Source organism: Micrasema longulum, unplaced genomic scaffold (genome assembly GCF_059751315.1).
Source record: "Micrasema longulum isolate JH-2025_06_02 unplaced genomic scaffold, ASM5975131v1 h1tg000435l, whole genome shotgun sequence".
NCBI lineage: Eukaryota > Metazoa > Arthropoda > Insecta > Trichoptera > Brachycentridae > Micrasema > Micrasema longulum.
Genome location: NW_028277635.1, coordinates 1,133,556 through 1,148,904, shown reverse-complemented (window position 1 = coordinate 1,148,904; position 15,349 = coordinate 1,133,556). Strand labels below are relative to the sequence as shown.

Here is a 15,349-nt window from a genome sequence, read left to right as displayed (position 1 = left end):
TGACTTGGCAACACTAAAAAATATTATTAAATTTGTTGAACAAATATTAACACATGATCTCGTGTTAGTAAAAACAACCGTGTTTTTGTTAAGGAATAACCTTTGTTTGAAATCATCACTTTTTTTTTTTCAATTTCCCTGTACTAATTTTTCAAATGCAATCAATCAATGATGTAATCAAACTGTTCAATCAGATTGTGTGTATTTCTTTATAAAGCTGTGTTATGCACATGCAGGTGGCCATTAACCGTATTAAATTTTAAGTACGTTTCAATTATGGGCCAGGGTATCCGATCGCAAAATTTATTATATTTTTAAAATGTTATGATGTTTTTTTATGAATTTTATCTGTCATTAATATTTTGTATGCTTCAATTTGTTTTCATTTGGTTATTTGTGCATCAGACAGTAATCGGCCGCTAGCCCGTCACTGTATTTAGGTTGGCCGATCACTGTATAGTAACTAGTTTTTTGCAGATGCCTAACAAATCATTAATAAAACACTACGAAAAGAGTATGTAATTCGCTCTAAAATATATTACAGTTCATGGTGGATTATTACGCTTTGCTGCAAGCAAATTCTGAGTCCCACGATCAAGTTCACAAACGAGAATGAAGAATCTAAATTCCAAACGCTCATTTGGACCATATTCATACTGAAGTCCTTAAAAGTTTATTGTATAAGGGCATGTGGATTCATTTGACGCAAATAATATTAGGTAAAACACACTGAATAGATAAAATCTGTGGTAAAAACATTCATAACAACAATGTAATGGAGTTTCATGGCACTGTTTTATCAAAAGAACAGACTGTAACAAAAAGAGTTTTGCAAAGAAATCATTGCAAGTCTGTTGATATTAAAAATGCTTTTGAAATATTTGCGATCTTATTATTTACCCAAATATTTTGATTTTGGGGCCATTTTCAACGAGTTGTAAATAACTCACCATTAGAAAATGAGAATCAAGTTGGGGTAGAGTGGGGTCCGAGTGGGGTTATTAGAGAAAATCAATCTAAAAATCTAGAAATTTTTCGGTTTTTTGAAAATTGTGAGGAAAGTTAACTAACGATGAAGAAAATCATGTGACTAACAACCTTATGTGAAATAATGTAGAAATATCCACAACTGATCAATTGCATGAACCGGGTCCAAACATTGAAGTTGAAAATACTCGTGGGTCATCGAGCAATCTACATGAGATTTTATTTTGGCCTCATATACCGAAGAGAAAAGGAAAAAGGCAAATGAAGAGAACACTGTTTGCTAGCACACGCGCATGCGAAAAATACAGGGCAATATGCGAAGAAAAAATAATGAAAAAAGAAAGACTGAAGAAGCAAAATAAGAAAACCAAAAAAAAAATAGCTGGATAGTTGAAAGATAAGACAATAGATGGAAAAAGTAAAGACAACTGTTTGTGTTTTATCTCCAAAAAAGCCAATTAAAATATTCCAAAATTACAGTGTTCTCAATGAAATACATATTCACGTGCAAATTGCATTCCAGCTAGTCATGATAAAACATATTCCAAGAGCTCAATCACAAATAACTATTGACATGGTAATAAGCGACGTGATAACTATTTCTCACCATGGTTGTCTATCGTATTCGCGATCACGATGTAACATCCGTGAACACCTAATATGAAATGACAAAATATTTACGTTTCGCGACGTATAATCCTGTTGCGCTATCACATATCTGAATTTCACCCGTGTAAATATGGAAAATACTATAAAACTCCGATTTTTATTTATTCACTTATTATTTATTTATCATGCTATTTATTGCATTTAGCCGGCGGTTGGCAAGCCAAATGTCAAGAAAAGCAGTCGCCATAGTAATTGTAATTTAATTTCACTTTTTGTATTAGATACTCCTTATTATTTTGCAAATGCAATATAGTGTATTCTTTTTTATGGTAAACGCCGATCTTTCGCGAGTGAACTGTGTTTTTTTAAGAGGGAAACAAAAAACAAACCGACACGAGCGTTAACTTAGAAGATTACACACGCGTTGATGTATGACTGCGATATCTTAAGCATGTTCCTTATTGTTCATTGTGATCGCTCAAATGCTTAGCATAATTTTAAGCACGTCGATAAACGCAAAAGCGCGCATAGAAAACGCATTTTTAACGCCTATTTACGAACTAAATACACGTTAACAGAGATCGTTCATAACGTTAATTGATCTCTTCGCGCGCAATTCCGTTCCGAGTTCCAGCTCAGGACTGGTATTCCGAACGCATTTACAGCGCGCTATAACACGTATTTACTACGTAAAAACGCGTTATGCCGCGCTATAATCGCATTCGGAATACCAGCCCAGGGCTGGTATTCCGAACGCGTTTACAGCGCGCTATAATGCGTATTTAGTACGTAAAAACGCGCTATACCGCGCTATAATTTCGTTTGGAATACCAGACCAGGTGGTAAATTAATTTATCTTTTCCTTTGTCACGAGTGCTTCATCTTATAGGATGATCTGAAAACTTGCGATGAAAATGACAAAAGTAATGATTCGTTTGAATGCAATGATAACGAGGAAATAGATGATTCGGAGATAGATTAAATTTTTGATAACGTACGATAGAACGTTCGCAAGTATCATTATTTGTACAAGCGTTACTACTACCCATTCTAGATTACGCTTATGTTTCCATGACTGATTTAAGCTGCGAGCAACTCGATAAACTTGAACGACTTCAGAATACATGCGTAAAGTACATTTTCGGTCTTAGGAAATATGATCACATTTCTGAATTTCGTAGGCAACTGAAATGGCTCAAAATTAGACAGAGCAGAGACTACCACTCCCTCTCACTTCTGTTCAATGTACTTCATAGTCCTAACGCTCCTATATACCTGCGTGAAAAAATTCAACGCTTATCAGTTCATGGTTTACCTCTTCGTTCTAAATCTCAAGGAACTCTCTTAATGCCATTTATTCATAACTCATATAGTGTCCATGCGGCTCGACTGTGGAATCATCTCCCATCCACCATCAAAGATGTTGCTACATTATCTCTGTTTAAATCACCTCTAAAGAAACATCTCTTTTCTCTTCCTTTATCTCTCCTCCTTTCCTTTTTCCCCTTTTTTCCTTTTTTCCATTGAGTAATAGTTTTGATTGAAGGTAATTGAAAAACAAATAAAATTACCTCAAATAAATATTTAAGGTAATTTATAAATAAAGAAACAGTTTATTTGTATTTTTATATATCTTTAGCTTTTTAATCTTTATTTTCTATTAAATATGTTCTGTAACTTGAATTATAAAACTAAAACTTTTATTTTATTGGTTGGTTGGAAGAAATTGCCATTTAGCAATAAGCCCGGCAATGTACAAATAACATTATGTACAAAAAGTTAAATAAATAAATTATTTTCGTAGTTTTCCAATTATTTTTATACCAGCTTTAATAAACAAATATAAACTTTCATATCGTTATAATGATAAAATCCTTGTTTGTTGTTTTTATTTTTTAAATATTCTTAAATAGCTACTGAATACAAGTGTCCAAACACTGTTTTTTTTAGTGCCTTTTTATGTTTTATTGTTTTTCAATTCAGTTTTTTCAAGAAAAGTCTAATATTTCTATGTATTTTATTGAAATACCCATTCCGTTGAAGTAGCCTGCTAAAGAATTGGAACAATTTCTTAAGTGTCCGATCACTATATCGTTAACCCTTCTTTGAAGAAATTGATGGGACAGGTTATTAGTGATTGACGGAAGTTTCGGCTTCGCATTTGGCCAGTTTCGGCAGTGGTTTCGGTTTCAACCAAAAATTGGCCGAAACTTCGGCTCAGCTGAAACTTGCTGTCGGGACGTTTCAGATAACGTTCGGCAGTACTCGGGTCCATCTTATGACTCGTGACTCGGCCGCGTGACCTGTAGTTTGTTTCGGCTTTCGGCCGGTGATGATTTAATTAATTCGTAAGGTTTAACCATAGAATCAAGAATAGTCCGGAAACCGCATACGCGCATCAAATAGAAGGTGACTCAACTACTCTTAAACGAGTAGTTTGACATTTTGACCCATTAGTTTGTTTGTAGACGTCGCTCAGTACGCAACTCCCGATTTTAATTCAACTATGCCGTGTTGTGTCGTTTTCAAGTGTAGAAATACTGCTAGGATCTTGAAGAAACAGGATGCAATCACATTTCATGTGTAATTAGCAAATGAATGTGTATGTAACAAATGCTGCTGAAATAAAAAAGAAACAGGATGGGATTCATATTTCATGTGCAAGTAGCAAATCCATTACTTAAAAATATAATTATTTTTCTGTCAGATTGTCAAAGAAAACAAAATGAATTTTTTTTTTAGTGTTGCCAGGGTAGTCAATTTTTTTACGCAACTTTGTTCATCCAGCGAGAAACTTAATGAAAATATGATCTCTCGGATTAAACAACGCCGTGGTGGACATATGAACGACTTTATTTTTAAAACATCAAATATTATTTAACATGACATAAAAATATCCGTTTTATGTAAAATGAAATTTGTTTTATTTTTTAAGCTCAAAGTTCATTGATAAAATTATTATTTTAAATGACCCTTTACTTATCTACTCTGTTGTGGCAATCAATGTTTCCGCGTGTACAATAAAATTAAAGAGAAACCTGTAACGGGATTGCTTAAATAAGTTTTAGTAACAATCACGAAATACTTGAATAAATAAATATTTTTGTTTAAAAGAATATGTCGGTAATGTTAAATTAAACTTGTAAGCGCAACTTGTATAATGATTTCAGAAACATATAAAAATAAGTAGCGAATTTTCAGTATTAATAAGTAATCACTATAAAATTACGAAATAAGATAATCAAGCCACTGGGTTCAAGGCTATTATCTGTTTGCTATGTAACAATAATGTACGAACCAAAATAATTTAATGTTAATTGACATAGTAGGGCAAATTGATGGATGGGTAGAGGAAGAGACAGAAAAACTTGATATGTACCACATATGCGGTAATTTAAAAAAAAAACTTAATTAACTATCGTTTTTTCATAAAAAAAACTCACCAAAACAGGCTAAAAACCGGCTTAAAATATATCAATATATCAGGCTTACAGTTTTTTCAAAACAATATATTTTATTGTGTGTAAACCCTAATTTCAATAATTTATATTAGGTGCTAATGAAATACTGTCGAGTAAAAAAACTAGTTTTCTAAAAACGGTCCTCAAAATGAAAAAACGCTGTATCCGTACGAATATTGCAAAAATCTGTTGAATTGTGACATGAAAAATATTAATTATTCGGGCATACAAATAACGATGTACGGTCCGGTCCAACTTAATAAGGAGCGTTAGTGTTACCCGAAATTATATTTTTTAAATGTTTTCTTGGACTTGATAACAAATTAATATTGAATTGTTAGGAAAAAGCTTTGTACAGAAAAAACAAAAAAATAATAATAATTGAACACATCTAGTCGGCACACAAGGTAAAGAGCGACGCACTGGGCGTCACACGATAAAATGAAAGCAGTGATTTAAAAAATCGAAATATTAAGAAAAACCGTAGTGGCTTCAAAATAACAAGCATTCAAAAATGTTTTGGCTAAATTAAATAGTACAGCGTAATATTGAAAAACAAACACTATACTTAATTGTTCAATATATTTGATTTATATTGAGCTTAGTTGAGCATGAACATAATGGTTGTGCTCGAAATATTATTTTAGAAAAGCCATTATTAATCGATTAAGATAATCATGTCGATATTATTATCATGAAATATCTGGGTGTGTGGGTTACACTGAATACAAAATACCAGATTTTAAAATTTAGCAGGTAAATGTAGAAGTAGTACCTACCTTTTATTTCAGTTAATTTATTTCCAAAATATTGATTAATTTAGATTACGTGGACATAAGTCGCAACACCATTCGACAGAGAGACCTGGACACTGATTACAATGGAAAATTAACATTTATCTTATCTAAGTAAAATTAAGTTTTCTGTATGAAAAGCAGAATAAGCATACAATGTTTTCTTCTAAACATATTTAATTATAGGTTACCGAAGAAGATACTTAAATGTTCATGCAAATATACTTATTTTCATACACACATATCGGTTTTTCTTTATAGACAGTCGAAGATAACTTTGTTAACTTCCCATTGTAATCGGAGCCCTGTACATATTGGGACGGTGTAAAGTAACATCGATATTTATGTACGAAAATGTGAATATTTGTCTGAAAATTAAAAATATCTTTGCCGGTAACCTGTAATTGAACAAGTTTAGAAAAAAAATTCAAAACATATTCTATGTTTCATACAGAAAATTTGACTATGTAGATAAAATTGAAGATAAATTTTAACTTCCTATTAGAATACGGGCCGCCGGAGGCTCCATTTGGACGCCATATACACCGATTATGGAGTGAACATGAAATAATTATGTATATTTAAAAATTATGCTTTAAAATTTATGCTTCAAAAGTCAGTCTCTGACAAATCTATAGCACACGAATCGTATTTGGAATATTCGGTAACGAATTACAAGATTGGATAAGACTGGCTATTATCGTCTATTTTATTCTTCCATAGATTTTGATAATGCCTTGAAAAAGCTGTCATCAATAAAATAGTTTTTATTATACATTAGAACAAAAATGTGTTTTATATATAAATTACATCTTTAAAACCGCACATTTTGTAAGCTAAACTCTTTTGTATCCCATTCCGTCGTATTATTATAATCATCATCATACCCTTATCGGCACATGATGGTGCATATGGCACTGTATTGGTACATCAAATGCAGAAATGTATATAAAACGAATAACGACTAGAATAACATATAAGTGGAAAATTTAAAAAAATATATTTACAGAAAAACATCATGACCATATTTGAACTTATCTGATGTTAAAACCTGGATCTCAAACATGATAGGCGAACGCGCCAATCACAACACTTCGAGGCAGACTAATATCTATTTGATTTCCTTTCCCAGGATTTTTAATAACACTAATTTAAAATTAGTCGTAATTTTGATGATAAAATAACAATGTAATAAATCGATAGTCCCTACGCGTACTATCGAAACTGCATTTCGAGGTTTACGAGAGAGTTTTTAAAGGAGCTATCAGATACTGTAGAATTACCAAACATGAATTTATCGTATTTTAATAGACACATGTTTGGCATTTCTACAGTATCTGATAGCTTCTTTAAAAAAATATCAACTTTTTTTTGTTCTCCTGTAAACCTTGCAAAATGCAAATTCGATGGGACCGTTGACCTATCTTACGTATGTATTTGTAACAGAGGCCTGAAGTTAGAAATCCGACAAAGTGACAGTTAATCTTCCTATAGTTAACCCAAGTAAAGATTTAAATAACAGTCCTTTATTAAAAATATTTCCTGATAAAAAATATAATTCAATCCGATCCTACACTGACCCCTTAGTTCTTTCTGAGAATTTGTAACTAAGAAGTAAAACATAAAACATTGAACACATGTTGGCAGATAATGTATTTTATGTATGTACTTGTTATTTTGTAAGATTTAAAATATTTAGTATGAGTTTATTTTTGCAATGAAAAAGAAACAGTTGCACGTAGTTATCCAGAAAGCTGCCAGCCATAGAAAAGTTAAACAAAGATGATTGCACTTTTGTGAAAAAAGTTGATAATTCAATCTACGAAAAGTCGGAATACTTTTTACTTTGAAAAATGATAAATAATGCATACATTCATTTTTGTAATGTTATACAAAAAATAATTTAGCTGTGTATTTGAGCAGTTTTTAAATTATTTTAAGTCTGGCTGACCACACAACATTCTTAGGCGCAGTCCTAGTAAAACTCTAATATATTTTGTGTCATTAAGTACTGAACATTTTATTTTATAAATTTTATATTTAAAGCACTTACTTTGTGGTTATTTATTAAAATAAAATAAATTAAACAACTTTGTTTTTAACCACTATTTTTTTATTTTTTTGCACCGACCGGTTTCAAAGCAAACTAGCTTCTTCGTCAAGGTTTACGTAACTAATTAATTATTTCCTATTTTATTTTATACGTGTTTACTAAATACTACACGTGGGGTTAAAAAATCAAGTCTTTTTTTCCTAAAAGGGTGGTAAATTTGAGATGCATATTTTCGAAACTAGACAGGAGTGGACTAAAAGAAATATGGTTTATTTGGTTATTAATTCATTTTTCCTGATTATGAATCACTTTTTTAATTTCTAAGATTTCCAAGAATAAAATTAGAAAATTGTTTTCAGGCGTTGCCTAGTAGGTGAATTGGTTCAGCCGGATGAATCTCACCCACGTGATAAAGGTTTCAGCTCTTATATTTCACAAAAGCCAACATACGGAAGAGTTGAGGAAAGGTGGATGTTAAAACATAGTCAGAATGGTGAATGTTACACAGTGTGTAAAGTGGCCACTTAAACCAGCCAATGACAGGTCATAAGCCCTGTAAATGACTAGACTTCCATATTCCCTTCTCATAAATGTTTTCCCTCTCTGTTGCAACAAATTTAGATCTAAATAACTCCCTAGGGAGGAAATCCAGCCAGTCTGCAAATATTTGGACATACTCGAAACATTGATTTTTCCAGTGCTTTTACGTAAACTATGTAGCTATATTACTTAAAAACACTGATTCCACATACAGCTGTTGCATTCCTTATTCGCCCGAAAAACGGACATTGTTATAAAGTTATGAACATCCTGGATTTAGATAAATAAATACGTAAAACGGACTTACTTCCTCGTTGTTGTCTTCTGCGTCCGAAGATGAAGCGGAATTGTTGTTGTCAATCTCATCTTTGCTGGATTTCTCCATTTTGGAAATCTTTTGTAAGTTATCCGGTGGATTAATACTCTTCCCACCAGATCGTCGTTCAGATCAGGAAACCAAAATTGTATCCAAATCACAGATCAGCGGACGAAGATATGGCCGATGCTTCGAGACCCATGTCACTTCAGGTTCTGTGTGATATGAAGACTCAACTCGAGAGTCAACAGAGCAGTCTGCACGATTGTAAAGTCTGAAACAAAAAAAATATATATTTGTTTGATGAACGATGTCGTCGTTGTTGATGATCACATACAAAAAGAACATAATAAAATAAATTATAATTAGATACGAGTATACGCATATTATATTGTAATTTTGGTAAAAATAATTACGTCTGTGGCGTAACAAATTACCCATGATAGGGTATTATGTATCTATTTACTATTTGATATTAACTGTAGTGGATGAATTTGGGGCGTATATGGTCCATTTCACACCATATTAAAAATCCACACGACACGATAAAATAACAGGGTGGATTGATATTTTTTGTTTTATATTTTATCACTTTTTTTATTTAACCCATTACACATATTTTGAGTTGATTTACGTCTTGCAATCCTAATAAAAAAATTGTTATTTTTTTAAGATAATAAACCGATTGCATTTGAAAAATCAGAATGGAGGGCTGATCTATCCTACTGGTGTACATTATAACGATACTCTTGTGACATAAGACTTATTATTAATACGAAATATTAGAAAATAAATACCTTAATTCTGGTAGTCTTTATACGTACTACTTTTTTCTAGGTGTCCTATAGCTTTTATCCTCTATATATAACTATTAACTTCTCTGTGTTATTTTAGTCGCGTCCGCTTACCTGAGTTCATAACGCCTTTTTACTAAAAGTTTAAAACAGTATATCATTAAAATCAAAAGGACGATTTTTAGAGTAAAAAAAAATATGTTTAGAAAGTTTGACTCGATCTGCAGTTTTTTCTCTGCAAGACTCCGCTTTTATTTTTCATTTTATTGCGGCCCGACTGTTTGTGACACCTGATTTTTATCGTTCGAATTAAATAAATCTTATGTGTTATTCCTATTTATATATAACATTATGTAGGTGCATATAATATGTATGTTCGTTTTGAAGCAAAGCACGCGTATTGTCATACCAACATTGTTTATTGTTGACAATACATCGTATGCACTTCATTTTGTAGTTACCTAACGTATTATATGGGACTCGTTGCACATGATTCATACAGAGGAAAATTGTGTATATTTTAGAATTTGTTAACTAATTTTAAGGAATCTGTTCTATATAGTAAAAATAAAATGTAAATAAAAAATATATATAAATGTATACATATAAATATAAAAAAATAATTTAAAACGAACTCCCTCTCTAAACATGAGTTTTCACTTTATTAGAGAGGTAAATTATATACGGTTATAGGTTATATATAACCGTTATAATTGACTATGTATGTACAAACAATTTACCTATAACTTTACAATTACTTTGTCAAAAAATCTTTTTCAATAAAAAAAATAAAAATATGTAAGAATTAAATTTTTAATTAAAATGATTTATTCATAATAAGGTTTTAAAACTTACTAAAATTTTTTAAAATACAATCAAAATATCATAACTTACTTAAGAAAAATACTTTTTAAGAATGATTCGAAAGTAGGTACAGACTATTTTTTTTTTATTTGCGTTATAGTCAAACCTCTCTTCTATACCCTTTTCAATATACGAGTAAATACACGTTTTATATTACATTTTTTTTACTTACGCACCCACAAAAATCTTCCCTCACACATTCATTCAAACACATTATACATAAACACTTATACACACACATAAATACAAACATCGCACACATACAATTTTGTAAACTCTTTTATTATGTACTCGTATCTTGTATTATTAGATTGACAGTAGCTTTTTTTATTGGCTCTAGTATTGTTAATATATTTCTACTTTTATTTAATAGCTGTAAAAATCCCGAATAGATCAAATAAAATAAAATTATTCTCCAAAGTATCTGAATTTTAAAAATATGAAAAACAGCTGCCACTATGTGCCACTGTGGTTAGTATTTATTTTTTTCCTTTCAGACTACTCAATCTCTAGAAGAATTTGGTTCGACGTTTATCGCTTTAGTCCTGTTACAGCAATAAACAATAATGTTTTAGAGGTGTTTCAAGAAACCAAATAAAAAAAACGCGTGTATTCATTTATTTAACTTTTTGTACATAATGTTATTTATACATTGGCGGGCTTATTGCCAAATGGCAATTTCTTCCAACCAACCAATAAAATAAAAGTTTTATTTTTATAATTCAAGTTACAGAACATATTCAATAAAAAAAAAGATTAAAATGTTAAAAATATATAAAAATAGAAATAAACGTATTTGTTTATGAATTACCTTAAATCAAAACTATTACTCAATGGGAAAAAGGAAAAAAGAGGAAAGAGGAAAGAGGAAAAAGGAAAGGAGTAGAGATTAAGAGAAAGGAGATGTTTCTTCAGACGTGATTTAAACAGAGATAATGTAGTAGTAACATCTTTGATGGTGGATGGGAGATAATTCCACAGTCGAGCCGCATGGACACTATATGAGTTAGAGAAGAAAGAGGAATTGTGGATGGGTATTAAGAGAGTGCCTTGAGAATTAGAACGAAGAGGTAAACCATGAAGTGATAAGCGTTGAATTTTTTCACGCAGGTATATAGGAGCATTAGGACTATGAAGTACATTAAACAGAAGTGAGAGGGAGTGATAGTCTCTCCGATGTCTAATTTTTAGCCATTTCAGTTGCCTACGATAATCAGAAATGTGGTCATATTTCTTAAGACCAAAAATGTACCTTATGCATGTATTTTGAAGTCGTTCAAGTTTATCGAGTTGCTCACAGCTTAAATCAGTCATGGAAACATCAACGTAATCTAGAATGGGTAGTAGTAATGCTAGTACAAGGGTGCATTTAGTATTAATGGGTAAGAATTTTTGCAATCTTCTAAGTGAGTGTAGACTGAAAAATATTTTGCGGCTTAATTCATTAGTATGAGCTCGCCAGCAGAGATGTTCATCCATTTGTACTCCTAGATTTTTTACGGATTTTCTGTATTGAATATTGGTACCATTGACAATAAGAGGATTAAGTGAAGGTACGTCTAGCTTAGTAAGCAATCTTTGACTACCCGCAAACATAATTTGTGTTTTAGATGGGTTTATTAGTAAACTATACTTTTTTGTCCACGTTGACACGCAATTTAGTGTATTAGATATCGATTCTATAGCTTCGCTGGTGTTTTCAGGTCTGCAATGAAGATATAATTGTAAATCATCTGCATAGAGATGATATGAACAATTGAGACAATCTGCAATCGGATTAATAAACAGGGAAAATAGTAATGGTAATAAAACTCCACTTTGAGGTACTCCAGCGGCAATATCAACCCATTCCGATTGATCATCTGGTGTTTTGATGCACTGTTGTCTAGCTCGTAAATCGTGTACCAATGTATCGAAAAACAAATGTTTCTATTTTGATGGAAGTTACATTCAAAGTGGACACAGAGCAAAAGAACTCTTACTCGATTTAATAAAAAAAAAACAAAGTGGCTAAATGAATCTATTTCGTTTTCCGATTTTTTGGACGAGATGTCAACACCTTTAAATAATAAGATAAAGGAATTTTCTATTTGCACACAGAAGAACAAAAAACAAAGAGGGTGCAAGATTGAATCGACGAGCGATCTACCGACAAATTAACATTTGCTACACAGAGAGATTATTTTCTAATATCTATTGTCGTCGTAATGTTTTTTTTTTTTACATTTTTTTAAAACTGATATAATTTTTTTTTATTAAACCGCTATAATTACTTTTTTTTAAAACCTTTTTTTGTGTCTTGATAGCTTTATTTATTATTTACCTTTTTTATGGAATTTTGGGTATACACATAATTTTAATCAATAAAGTATATTATTGTCTCATTATGTTGGAGATAATTATAACAGAAGATATTAAGCCGTAGATCTACATAACCTAATAAGGTATGTATATAAATACTGTAATTGGTAATCTGTTTTAATTTCTAATAAAATTATCTTAAATGTCAATCAGTTACGATTTGAATTGTATGCAGTTAAAATGTAATTATATATTTTAACAATGTTTTGAGTATGTCCAAATGTTTGTAGACGGGCTAAATTTCCTCCCAGGGAGTTGTTTAGATGTAAATTTGTTGCACTGTTGCAAAACATTTTGAGAAAGTAATATGGAAGTCTAAGCAATTATAGGGGTTATGACCTGTCATTGGCTGGTTTAAGTAGCCATTTTACACACTGTGTAACATTCACTATTCTGGCTATCTTAAAACATCCACATTTCCTCAAATCTTCGATCTGTTGACTTTTATGAAGTAAAAAATATAACTGTAAATGCTTAGACTTCCATGGTCCCCTCTCCGTTGCAACAATTATATATTTTACTTTTTAAAATTTAAATAAACTTTGATAATACTATTTTTTTTTTTATTTTATCAAATTTTATTGAAAAACACATAATGACCGTATTAATAAATTCATATTAATGCGCGTTTTAAACTAGGAAAAAATCCTAATGTGATTCCGTGAATCGGACGTTCGTTTGGTTATTAACTCTTACTCCTAATTACACATAATTCTGGGAGCAATAAATAGTTGTTAGTTAAAATGAATGCATAACTGTCGAGCTATTTTTATTCAAATATTATAAAGTTTTCCTTATGAATCCTTTGTTTGTTTAATTATACACTAATTACTCATGTCTGAACCGAACGCCTAATTATCATAGTGGAAGGTTTAAATTTTCTAGGAATTGTTAACATCAAATATAGTACAAAATTCCCTTAATGCATTCTAATAAAGCGTTTTTTGAAATCCCACAATTTATATTCCTATGACTCAAATTTCATTATGAACACATTAGGTTTCAGTGAAAAAAAACTAAGGAACAAAAAATATTTTTCAATCATATTTTTTTTTTATTGTGACTGATTATTATTAGTATTTACTATAATTTTATGCTAAATTAAATTTGAATAATAAACCAACGGTTTTATAAAACCCGTAGGAAATTATATTCATTTTAATGTATGTATTTATAAAAGGTTGACATTTTAGGAGAAAAAAAATCGTATGTCGATGTCAAAAAAAAAGACAAAACCAAGAACTGAACATTAAAAATAAGTAGGCCTAAGTATAAGCTTCTCGTTAGGTAAAAAAAAATCTTACGAAAAGCCACATTTCTTGAATACACGAGCGATTTCTAGCAAAAAAAGCGGCGCCGGCGCGGCGGTTAAAAACTGGGTGATTTAAGGGTTTTCGGATTGTCCCGGCTCCAATAAAAAATATTAAAAATAAAAAAATGGACATTGAAGCGTATAAAAAATATTACTCAGGTGCCATCTAATCCAGGGCCACTATTACAATGCGAAGTTAGCAGAGTTATCTTTAATCGTATAGAAAGTCAAATCTAATTATTCGTACAAAAATTTTAAGTATCTTCGTATAATTAATTAATTAATCACGTTTATTTAGTTATTTTTATTTTATTTTATTTTATTGAAATAAACAGCACTTAGTGCCTTTACATATTAGTTACAAATACAATTAAATATACATACATGTAAGCATAATTATAAGTAATACAGAGCATTTAAAACAATATTATTAATTAACAAATTAAGAAAGTCTAAAAAAGATAAACTATATAAAATAATAAAATATTATCAGTTATAGAATTATCGATAAAAAAAAAGATAATTTGGTATCAGAAATACTTTGAACCAGTTAAAAAAAACGCAGAAAACAATTTTGAATAACATTAAAAAAAGTAAAAAAATATATGTATTATTATTTAAAACTAATACTTAGGTAAATAGTATATATTTATGTATAAAAATATATAATGATGTAAAAAAAATGATGAAGAAAAATATTTTGTGCTTGTAAATTAATTCAAGAATAGAAAAAAAAAACACTAACAAAGAAGTTTAAAACAATTCTTAACAATAGTAACAAATAGTTACCTAAAACTATTACCAATGAAATAAAGAAGAAGAGCCGTTCTATATGTACTAAATTTCTTATGAAATGAGTCACCGACGTCCCGGTACTCATTGCCTAGAGAGTGAAGTCTACTGATGACTGCATTTTTACCATATGATGTCGAAGTTTATACGGTGGATTGACTTTATGGTACAATAATATATTTTTTAAATTAGGTTCTTTATTTATTAATAGGCAGGTAAATGGACGAACCAGTACAACATGAGGCCGACTAATCTCCACTCGATTTCCTTTAACAATTTTAGCCCGCGAGTAGAAACTGTCTGCGAAAACTGTTAATGTCATATGTATTGTTTGTGAACCTTAATAAATAAAATAAATAAAGAAATACCACGAAAAGGGGGTATTATCATAAAAAAAGCTAACACTGTCTGCAAAATAATTGTTTAAGTCGATCAATAATAACTACCCAAAATAATTCACTGCAAG

At 30.6% G+C, this 15,349-nt stretch overlaps 1 protein-coding gene across 1 annotated transcript in view; it reads right to left on the bottom strand.

Moving 5' to 3' along the window:
- The window catches only part of LOC148281587 (tetratricopeptide repeat protein 39B-like), a 77,762-nt gene that overhangs the window by 29,841 nt on the left and 32,572 nt on the right, over positions 1–15,349 (bottom strand). Inside the window, exon 2 of the mRNA XM_088226493.1 lies at positions 8,752–9,034. Within this exon, the coding sequence (XP_088082619.1) occupies positions 8,752–8,829 (78 nt within the window). The 5' untranslated portion in view covers positions 8,830–9,034. The remainder of the gene's footprint in view (positions 1–8,751; positions 9,035–15,349) is intronic.